The 11,083-nt window shown below is 45.5% G+C and overlaps 1 protein-coding gene across 1 annotated transcript; it reads left to right on the top strand.

Moving 5' to 3' along the window:
- The first annotated feature begins 392 nt into the window (after nucleotides 1-392).
- Nucleotides 393-6,550, top strand: FDPS (farnesyl diphosphate synthase). Its single transcript, XM_015826381.1, has 9 exons — nucleotides 393-548; nucleotides 1,660-1,800; nucleotides 2,034-2,114; nucleotides 3,092-3,214; nucleotides 3,586-3,659; nucleotides 4,279-4,351; nucleotides 4,587-4,664; nucleotides 5,286-5,420; nucleotides 5,831-6,550. Exons 1-9 carry the CDS (start codon nucleotides 408-410, stop codon nucleotides 6,029-6,031), a joined length of 1,047 nt encoding a protein of 348 aa, XP_015681867.1. The 5' UTR covers nucleotides 393-407; the 3' UTR covers nucleotides 6,032-6,550.
- The last annotated feature ends 4,533 nt before the right edge of the window (nucleotides 6,551-11,083 follow it).

Genomic DNA, 11,083 nt, shown 5'->3' with positions numbered 1-11,083 from the left:
CCCCACCCCCCCCACCCTCCTCCTCCTCCTCCTCCTCCTCCTCCTCCTCCTCCTCCTCCTCCTCCTCCTCCCTTCTAGCACTGATGATGTTATCTAGTTGGGTCATGAAACGTCTGCAAGAAAACCACCAAGCTCAGAGAGCACCAAGGACCCCACTGTCCTCCTCCTCCTCCTCCCCCTTCTAGCACTGATGACGTTAACTAGCTGGGTCATGAAACGTCTGCAAGGAAACCACCCAGCTCAGACAGTGCCACAGTTTCCTTTCTTATATAAACAGATGGGTAAGATTTATCTACTCGGGAAAAACCGGATTTACACCCAGGGAGCTGCCCCAGGCCAATAAGGTGCCTGCCAGTGGTTTTTAACCCCACCCTTTTCCTCCTGCAGGTCTGTTGTCTTGGAAAAGCATGAGCGAAGGTGGAAAACCTCAACCGGCAGCTACGGACAAGGAAGAATTTGTCCATTTCTTCCCCCAGATCGTCCGAGACCTGTTGGAAAACGAACTTCACGTCCCTGAAGTGGCCGATGCCGTCACCAGGCTGAAAAGGGTGAGGCCCGAATCTTCTTTCCTGTTTTGCAATAAATGACCCCCCCCCCAAAAAAAATCAAGGTGGGCTAAAAAACCAGGAGTTCGTTTAACGACACTGCAAAAGGGACCGCTTCTCACAGCGACGAGCGTTGCAGCATCTCCATGAACACTGATGCGTGATAACTGACTCCCATTTATGACAATTGCATTGTCCTGGGGTGTGTGTGTGTGTGTGTGAGACGTGATCCCCTTTTGCGACCTCCTGACAAAGTCAAGGGGGAAGTCGGGTTCACTTAAAACGACCGTCGTTCCTCGTTTAACAGCGGCAGCGATTCAGGTAGCAAACGCGACAAGGAAGTGGGGCAAGGCTGACTTGGCAAATTTCTCGCCCAGCGACGTACATTTGGGGCTCGGCTGGGGTCTGCAGGACCACCTGTAGTGCCCAGGGGTGCGGGCTGGAGACCAAGAGGAGATTTTAAAAAAATGGTGGGATTCAGCAGGCGTGGGGTCTCTTCTTAGTCACAGTCGTTGCAATTCCCTTCCTGTCTTTTAAAAAGAGGCTGGACAGCCGTTTGTCTGGAATGGTGTAGGGTTTCCTGCCTGAGCAGGGGGTTGGACTAGATGACCCCCGAGGTCCCTTCCAACTACTACTACTACTACTACTACTACTACTACTACTACTTCTTCTTCTTCTTCTTCTTCTTCTTCTTCTTCTCCTCCTCCTCCTCCTCCTCCTCCTTCTCTTCCACTTCCCTCCTTCTTCTTCTTCTTCTTCTTCTTCTTCTTCTTCTTCTTCTTCTTCTTCTTCTTCTTCTTCTTCTTCTTCTCCTCCCCTTCCCTCCCTTCTCCTCCTTTCTCCTCCTCCTTCCTCCCTTCCTCTTCTTCCTTCCTTCTTCTCCTTCTTTCTTCCTTCCTTTCTCTTCCTCCTCCTCCTCCTCCTTCCTCCCTCCTTCTTCTCCTTCTTCTCCTTCCTTACTTCCTTTCTTCTTCCTCCTCCTCCCCCTTTCTCTTCCTCCTCCTCCTCCCTCCCTTCCTCCCTTCTTCTTCTCCTTCCTTCTTTCTTTCTTCCTTCTTCTTCTTTCTTCTTCTTCTTTCTATTATTATTATTATCATATTTTGTTTTTCCATAGGTGATCGAATATAATGCCGTTGGTGGGAAATACAACCGCGGGCTAACCGTGGTGGCTGCTCTTCGGGAACTAGCCAAACCAGACCAGCCGGACCCAAAGACTTTCCGCATTGCCCTCGTTGTGGGCTGGTGTGTTGAACTGGTAAATTCCTTCGTCTGCAACCCAGGGGTGGATTTTGACGAAGGGCTGAGTTTTGGGGGAGCGGAATTGCTTTTCCCTGTGGACCTCAGCCTTCTCGGGTTACTAGTCCTCAACGTCGCGATTTCCCAAATTTAGGTCCCGATTGGCAAAGCCGAAAGAATTTCTTTTTTCCTTGGCCACAGTGGGAAAACGGCAACATCTGATTTTTGTTTTTGTTTTTTTTTTAATTGCAGCTCCAGGCGTTTTTCCTAATTGCGGATGATATTATGGACTCTTCGTTGACCCGCCGAGGCCGGCCTTGCTGGTACAGACAGGTAATTTGACCAAATGCAAAAATCCCTGCCGCAAAGATGGGGAAATTCTGGTTTTTTTTCTCTCTTCTTCCGGCTGCCGTTTCACCTAGGGACAATTCTGATTATTATTATTTTTTTAATTGACCCTTAAAAGGAGTTGCACAACACAGTTGCTTCCCTCGGGCCGGGCTACGTGTTCAAAAGAGGCCAGATAAGCCGAGATCTTATCCAAAGGGAACAAGGGGCCGTGCGCTGAACCTTGGGCATAGATTACTGCTAGTCCTCAATTTACAACCGTTCGTTTAGTGACCGAAGTTACAACGGCGCTGAAAAACGGGACTTGGGACCGCTTTTCAGACTGACGATCCCTATGATCGCGTGATCGAAATTCAGACACTTGGCAACTGACCGGTCTTTAAGAATATATCATTATGGTCAAGAAGCCGAGAACGATATATTTAGATGCTGGGTTTTTTTTATTTGCAAGGAGATCAAAACTGGGTGACAAGGAGATTTCCGCTTATGTGAAGGACTATTCACAAGAAAGATATATTTTGGTTTGGAGAAGATGGATAGATTATATTGAGCGCAAATATGGGACCAAAAAATATCATTTGGTTTTTGAGTGAATTTTAGAGTGTTATTTTGTATAAAGGTTAGAATAGGTTATTTAGTACTATTTTTTATTATTAAAGTGATGTTATTATTATTGTTTTTAGTAACTGTATATATTGGTTTAAAAGAGAGTTAAAGGAGGTTATAGATATGTTATTTTAATAGTTATTAATGTTATTTAGAGTATGATTATTTTATTGTTAACCATGTGATTGGCACTGGGAAGTGAGGGGGGAGTGGAGGGGGGAGTGGAGGGGTGGGTTGGGGAAGGGGGGGATTTATATTGTAAAATTTTATAAAATTTTCAATTAAAAAAAAACCAAACTGGGTGACTTGATTTCCCCGGTGATTCCCTTCTTCCTTTTTTGCATCGTCTCCGGCAGGAAGGGATCGGCCTGGACGCCATCAACGATGCCTTCCTCGTGGAATCCAGCGTTTACCAGCTGTTGAGGCGACACTGTCGTGAGCAGCCCTACTATCTGAATCTAATGGAGCTTTTCCTCCAGGTGAGTAGCAGCACCCCAAACTACACCTGTCCCTCGTGGAGGACCCTCCCCATTAAATTTGGCTATTTTCTTTGGGCTGGGTTTTAATCCCCTTTTGATTTTAAGATCCCACCTGGAATCAAACCGTCCTTTGCAAACGTAAAGTCACAAGGTGGTTGTGAAGCAAAACAGGAGGGAGGGGAGGGGTGAGTAGGTTGAGCCCTTGACGGGGAAAGTTGGGGTGTAAATGGAATAAACAGAGGAGTAAGGAAGCCCCCCAAAAAAAGCAATGGGAAGAGGTCGTTGCTGGCCTTTTTCCTCCTTTTTTAATCTTTTTTTTTTCTTTTAATCTTTTTTTTCCTTCTTCTTTTCTCCGTCCTGTTCTTTCCCAGTCGACCTACCAGACCGAGCTGGGCCAGGCCTTGGACCTGTTTCAGATCAATCTGGATTCCTTCACGGAAGAAAGGTGAGAAGGCCTGGCAGTAATAGTAAGTCCTCGACTTATAAAAGTCCATTTAGCAACATAAATTTTGGGGGTCAGTTGTCGTTAAGTCGAGGACTTCCTGAAAAAAATTCCAGCTGTTTCAAGAGAAGGCTGGAATTGGGGCGGTGGGCCACCCCACCCCCAGGCCCTTCACTCTTTGCATCAGTTTGGGGGTACCGCAAACCTTGGAGGTGCTCACTTAAAACTTGAAAGTTTCAAGGAGTCTTCTTAAAACTAATCGAGGAGAGAAGCAACCTGGAATTAAGGAGAAGTTTCCTGGCAGTGAGGACAATTAACCAGTGGAACAGCTTGCCACCAGAAGTTGTGGGCGCTCCATCACCGGAGGTTTTTTAAAGAAGAGACCGGACAGCCACTTGTCCGAGATGGGATAGGGTTTCCTACCTGACCAGAGGATTGGACTAGATGATCTCCAAGGTCCCTTCCAGCTCTGTTATTCTGTCTTCCTTCCTTCCTTCCTTCCTTCCTTCCTTCCTTCCTTCCTTCCTTCCTTCCTTCCTTCCTTCCTTCCTTCCTTCCTTCCTTCCTTCCTTCCTTCCTTCCTTCCTTCCAAAACGCTGAAGCTTTCTGCTTCCCTTGGCAGGTACAAAGCAATTGTGAAGCACAAAACGGCATATTATTCCTTTTATTTACCGGTGGCGGCTGCGATGTATATGGTGAGTTTAAGGCTTTTTTTTTATTAGCGGACAGAAAAACGTTCAACTGCGTTGCATTTTCCAATGGTGTTTTTTTTAAAAAAAAAAAAAACGATGAATACAGCTGCAATCCCAACTCAGGGCGAGGAACAGGCGGATATACTAGGAGTTGTATCTTACTCATTGCCTGTTGTAAAGTTTATCCATGTAGTCTGTCTTTACATTTTTCTTTCTCCTCCTCCTCTTCCTCGCTTAGGCTGGCATCGACAGCGAGGGAGAGCACGCCCATGCCAAGGCCATCCTTGTCCAGATGGGGGAATTTTTTCAAATCCAGGTACCGGTTTTGCCACTTTTTTGTCAAGAAACGGACAGCAGATACATTTGATAATAATTAAAAAAAAATAAGATTGCTTGGGATTTGAACATGGGACATCCAGATTCGGAGAAGTGAAGCTGGTGACTTCCCTTCGTTCCATGTCCCCCCCCCCATCTCTGCAAAAGGAGCCTCCATCAGGACTAGAAACATGCTGGGCTTCTAAATCAATCCAGTGTTCTTAGAAGGCCCTCTATTGGAAAAAGTTAGGACTGCACCTACTAGCTTAAATTCCTACCGGTGTAGCAGAGGAGAGTTGATCTGCCTTTGGTAGAGAAAAATGTTTGCAACGTTCAGTTTTAACTGACCAGTCTCTGCCCGGAATTCCTGGGATTGCAGCAATTTTGGCCAAACTGGGGATGCAGCAAGAAAAACAGGACATTTTGAAACTGGTTTGGGCTGATTGTCAGCAGCCACACAAAACCTGGCCACACAAAACCTATCATTAAGATACAGAGTCTGATATCCATGCAAAAGGGAACGACACAGGCCTGCAAAAACTTTGGCGCATGCAATCTTTTAAGTCCCCTGGTGCTTGAGAAACTCCAGAGATTAAAAAAAGAATTATATTTCTCCATGCAGGATGATTTCCTCGACAATTTTGGGGACCCCAAAGTGACCGGTAAGATAGGAACAGATATTCAGGATAATAAATGCAGCTGGTTGGTGGTTCAGAGCCTCAAACGGGCATCTCCGGAGCAGAGGAAGATTTTGGAGGTAACTTGGCTAGTTAAAGAACAAACTGAGTTTTCCAACAGCCACTGAAATTGACCCCAAATGGTCATACATACCCCCTACCTTCTGGAAATTCGCATGTCTCAAGTTAGTCCTTGACTTACGATCGCAATTCAGCCCACAGTTTCCGTGGCTAAGCGAGAATCTTGTTCAGTGAGTTTTGCCCCGTTTTATGACCGTCTGAAATGGGATAGGGTTTCCTGCCTGAGCAGGGGGTTGGACTAGAAGACCTCCACGGTCCCTTCCTACTCTGTTATTATTCTGTTATTCTATTTGAGCAGGGGGTTGGACTAGAAGACCTCCACGGTCCCTTCCAACTTTGTTGTTGTTGTTATTATTTTTATTATTAGATGAATTCTTAACCTGTCCAAATTTTTTTTTGAATTCCGTAGGAGAATTACGGCCAAAAGGAAGCAGAGAAAATTAATCGTGTGAAGGCTCTTTACGAGGAACAGGATCTAAAAGCCGTTTATAAAAACTACGAAGAAAACAGCTACCAACGCATCGTGGCTTTAATTGCCCAGCACGCCGTCCGTTTGCCCGGCCAGATCTTCCTTGATTTGGCCAACAAAATCTATAAGAGACAGAAATAATTTTTCCAAAGAAATCTGGATAATATTTTTTATTTTTTTTTTTAAAAGCTGGGACTAGAGATAAAAAACAAAATTTCTTAGACCGGTTGTGGGCTAATTCAGGAACGGCAGCAGGGACAGGGGTGGCCGGGGGGGGGGGGGAAGGAATATTTTAATTCCGTAACCCTCTCAATGGGATTTTATTTTATTTTTCGATAGGTGGTGCTACTTAGGAAGACTTGCTAGATTTCATTTTGCTTTGGGCGGAGGAAAATCCAGCCGTATTTCTAAGGGATGCAGGCTGCTTTTTCCCCCCCATTTTTTTCACTCTTCCCTAACCTCGGGGCTGTGGATCCTTGCCACCAGGGTCGGCAGTTGGGGGTGATTGGAATTGTAGTCCAGGAACTTTTAGGACGAGGTGCTGCGAGGACATTAATGATGCCAGTTTTCGATGCCGGATGAGACTCACCATCCATTATTTAGATGATGCTGTGAGACCTTTTAAGGGTTGCTTGGAAGACTTTGTACCAATAAATTATTTCAAATGGGATTTTTGTGTGTCGCAAAGGGCGATCAAGCGGCGATTGCGTCTTTCTTCTTCTTTTCACCTTCCTTCCTGTTCAGAGATGGAGATTCAGGTAGATTCAACTGGGGCTGGAGTCTCAAGGCAGTTCTTTAATAATAATAATAATAATAATAATAATAATAATAATAATAATATAATAATATAATAATAATATAATAATAATAATAATAATAATAATATAATAATAAAATAATAATAATAATAATAATAATAATAATAATAATAATAATAATAATAATAATAATAATAATAAAGTTGGAAGGGACTTTGGAGATCATCTAGTCCAACCCCCTGCTCAGGCAGGAAACCCTATACCATTTCAGACAAAGGGCTGTCCAGACAAATGAGTCGCCCCTGATTTTATGACCTTGTTTTTTTGCCACGGTTGTTAAACGAATCACTGCAGTTGTTAAGTGAACTTAATCATCAGCATAATCATAATTTTGATTTTGCAAAAAAAACAACACCTTACTCGGAATTGCTTTGTACACTCAGGCGTTACCTTAACAGCTCTTAGGTCCTTGGCTAGGATTTGAACTGTTAATTTTTTACCGGTCCCAGATTGTGAATCGAATTGAAGATTAAACCTTAAATAATAATAATAACTAAGAGAGTTGGGAGGGACCTGGGAGGTCTTCTAGTCCAACCCCCTTTTCAGGCAGGAAACAGGTTCTCCAATCTGTTCCGATCCAGTGGGAGGGGAAGGGAAGGGAAGGGAAGGAAGGAAGGAAGGACAGTAGAATTACAGAATAACAGAGTTGGAAGGGACCTGGGAGGTCTTCTAGTCCAGCCCCCTACAATTTCAGAGAAAGGTTCTCCAATCTCTTCCGCTCCAGTGGGAGGGAGGGAAAGGGAAGGAAGGAAGGAAGAGATTCACTTAACAAACGTGAAAGTTGTAAAATGGGACAAAGCTCGCTGAACAAAACTCCTCACTTGGCAACAGAGTCATCAACTGAGGACTAGCCGCATCATAAAAAACGATTCAAAAGTTAGCCCCACTAAAGCGCGAAGCGTTAAAATTGCAGCATTAATATCCACAGCAAACTGAAGCAAAGAATTGCACGAAACGGGCTGAGGTATCGTCTTTTCCCCTCATTTGCTTCACTGGGTTCTTTAGGCAGACGTGTTGAACGTTAAAAACAAAAAACCAAGCACCGCTGTACTATCACGAGGGCTAGAAACTTGTCGCCTTTCAAATTAACGGGAGCTGGGCTCCCTGCTAGGCAGAGTTCTGCATCTGATGTTGGTTTACATCTTTGGCATTGCTATCCCGAATATCTGCTGCAAATGAAATCGTTCACGACTGTGGGATATACAGTATTTTATTTTTAAAAGACGTGTGGGTCGTTGCGAGACACCTGGAATTATTACTCATAGCGGGACAGCAGCGTGGATCAATTGCACGTGGCATGTGTGTGTGTGCGTTTGCACGGGGCGTTAAAAACAAATTTAAAATAAAGGCAGGTCCAGCCTCCAATGGATTTAGCAGAAACTCTGGATGGGGTGGGGGGGGAAGCACCAAGCTGCATGCTTGAATCCAAGCCAAACCATGGCTTATTTTAAACTCAGTTTGTTCAATCAAGATGGCTCACCATAAGTTTTCTGCTCTGGGGCAGAAGCTCAACTTAAATCATCCCAAATGGGACCTCAAGCCTCCTAGTTTTTGGCTCTGTTTGGGCCAGAACTAGTCTCTCTCTCTGTCTCTCTTTCTCTCTCCATCCCTCTCTCCATCTCTCTCTCTCTGTCTCTCATTTTCTCTCTCTCTCTCTTTCTTGTCTCTCTCTCTCTCTCTCTCTCTTTTTCTCCATCCCTCTCCCCATCTCTCTGTCTCATTTTCTCTCTTCATCTTTCTTGTCTCTTTCTCTCTCCTTTCCTCTCTCCATCCCTCTCTCCATCTCTCTCTCATTTTCCCTCTCGCTTCGTCTCTTTCTTGTCTTTCTCTTTCTCCTTTCCTCTCTCCATCCCTCTGTCCATCTCTCATTCTCATTTTCTCTATCTTTCTCACTCTTCGTCTCTTTCTCATCTCTTTCTTTCTCTTTCCTTCCCTCTCTCTGTCTCTCATTTTCTCTCTCTGTCTCTCACTGCTCTCTATTTCTCTATCTCTCTATTTTTCTCTCTATTTCTCTCTCTCTCTCTCTCTCTCTCTCTCTCTCTCTCTCTCTCTCTCTCTATCTATCTATCTATCTATCTATCTATCTATCTATCTATCTCCAAATTAACCCCCCCCCAAAAAAAATAAAGATTCTGAACTGCTCATAACCAGAATCAGCCAGGTCTTCAAGCCGAAGCCAGACCCGAGCTCATTCCCACGGGAGGTTCAGATGGATGACCTCCGGTGGATCCCTTTGCCTCTCTACAAACGCGGAGATGCCAATTTAGTCTAGCATGGCAAGAGTTAAAGGTGTGTGTGGGGGGGAGAGAAATGGCAATGGGAGCTGGGTTTAGCTCCTCCTCCTGCTTGGCTGGGCTGAGATGATGGGGTGGGGGGGGTGGGCAGGGCTGGGCTGGACCAAACCCTGCAGCAGAGACCGGGGAAGGGCAGACGGGCAGACGGACAGACAGCGCCCGAGGCAGGTGAGTGTCCTTGAGGCTGACATCCAGCAGCAGCAGCAGCAGCAGCAGGAACTCCCACCCACTTGCCCTCCCCCCCCCCCCAAAAAAATAGGGCAGCTTTGTGTTTGGAAATGCTGGGGATGGATGGATGGATGGATGGATGACAGTTCCCAGGAGATAAACCAGGGCAGATCCTGGCTTGTCTTCCCGGCGTCCTTGATGCGGCTGGACCCCCTCTGAGCATCCTTCAGGTGTGCCCCACCTGCTTCCTTATTTTATTTTATTTTATTTTATTTTATTTTATTTTATTTTATGCACATCCCTGCTCCAGATGCAGGCACCTCTGCATTGCTTCTCTCCTCTCCCGCTTCTCCATCCAAGTCTGTTTGTTTGCGACGGGCGGGGAGGGAGGAGGAAGGGGGGGGGGTTGAGGAGGCGAAGCTCGTCGCCATTCGAACTCTGGACACACCCCAAAGGCCTTTCCCCTGTCTCCCTCCTCTTGGCCCCCCCTCCCGCCTTTTCCAAAGAGTAACCCCGAAATTGGGAAATAGCTACAGGGGGTCCCAGACCTTCTCTGCCATCTTTTGCTCCTGGTTTTATTTGGGGGGGCACTCCTCTCCTTTACCAGTTGGAAGTCTGCCTGCAGTGTCATCTCTCTGCAGTGGCTGCCTGCAGAAAAGCTGGCTTGGGTTCAACACCCCCCCCCCAAAAAAAGAAAAACAGAAACCTGGTTAGAATTGTTTGAGCCGGCCCACTTCTGGCTGTTGTTTCCTTTTCTGGGTTTGTGTTTGTGTGTGTGTGTGGGGGGTGTCCTTCCTGGCTTTTGAGCTGGGCAGCCTAGTGGTCTCAGGCCCAGAGCTGGGTTCGAGTCTATCCTCTGCTATTTTTCCTTCCCTGATACGATCATCCCCCCTCTACCCCCCCCCCCCAACCAGGCTAAAAGCAGAGCTGAACCCCAGATAGTAAAACTGAGATTTGGAGAAGAACTGCCCATGAAAAGATTTTTAGCGCCTGATGGATGCCCGTAGCATTCAATCCAAAGGGTGAGGGTCTCCTGGGCTCGTGCAGAGGGCCTTTCTAGGGGATGGAATTAAAATTAAAAGTTGGGGGGGGGAGGTTGTCTATGGCTGTGTTAGCATCACAAATCTTTAGCTGAAGCAGGATTTACTCTTGAGCCGATATTCTGGATTCAAACAACCGTCTTAGCGATTCTGACTTAGTTTTGGTATAATGGTCTGTTTAGGGTCTAAATGTTATTTGATCTCCTTCTCTGCTCTGCCGACCACAATTTCCAGCCATTGCGAGTACAGTAGTTCGACTTCTGGATTTTATATGTGTTATTTTTATTTTGGGGGGGGAGAAGGCCCTCAAAAGGATCTGAAAAGACTGTTTTTCTCTAGCCAATTGAGGTGATTTCGTTAGGACCTCCCTCCAAGGCAGCTTTTAGCAAAACCAAACCACCAAATAAATAAATTTAAAAAAAAAACAACACACAGAATTCAGCTCTGTGGAATACCTACATGGCAGAAACATCTAAACCAGGGGTAGGCAACCTCGGCTCTTTTATGACTCATGGACTTCAACTCCCAGAATTCCTGAGCCAGCTTAGCTGGCTCAGGAATTCTGGGAGTTGAAGTCCATGAGTCATAAAAGAGCCGAGGTTGCCTACCCCTGATCTAAACAGAAGGAAAATAACACCAGCTTTTTTGCTCTATTTGCAAAGGAAGCAGATTTGCAAAACAGCTCCAATTGGATTTGGCCAAATAATGGACCGGAGAGAAGAATGGATCTCAAAATTATTATCTTTTTAGTGTGCAAAGTGCTTTGGGGATAATTGCAGATAATGTTTTCCCCATCTTGATTTTTGGTTTTGAGATAGTTAGGTAGATGATAGATAGATAGATAGATAGATAGATAGATAGATAGATAGATAG

The sequence above is a fragment of the Protobothrops mucrosquamatus genome, unplaced genomic scaffold (genome assembly GCF_001527695.2).
Source record: "Protobothrops mucrosquamatus isolate PMUCROS unplaced genomic scaffold, P.Mucros_1.0 scaffold3084, whole genome shotgun sequence".
Classification (NCBI taxonomy): domain Eukaryota; kingdom Metazoa; phylum Chordata; class Lepidosauria; order Squamata; family Viperidae; genus Protobothrops; species Protobothrops mucrosquamatus.
This window is presented reverse-complemented; position numbering and strand designations above follow the sequence as displayed.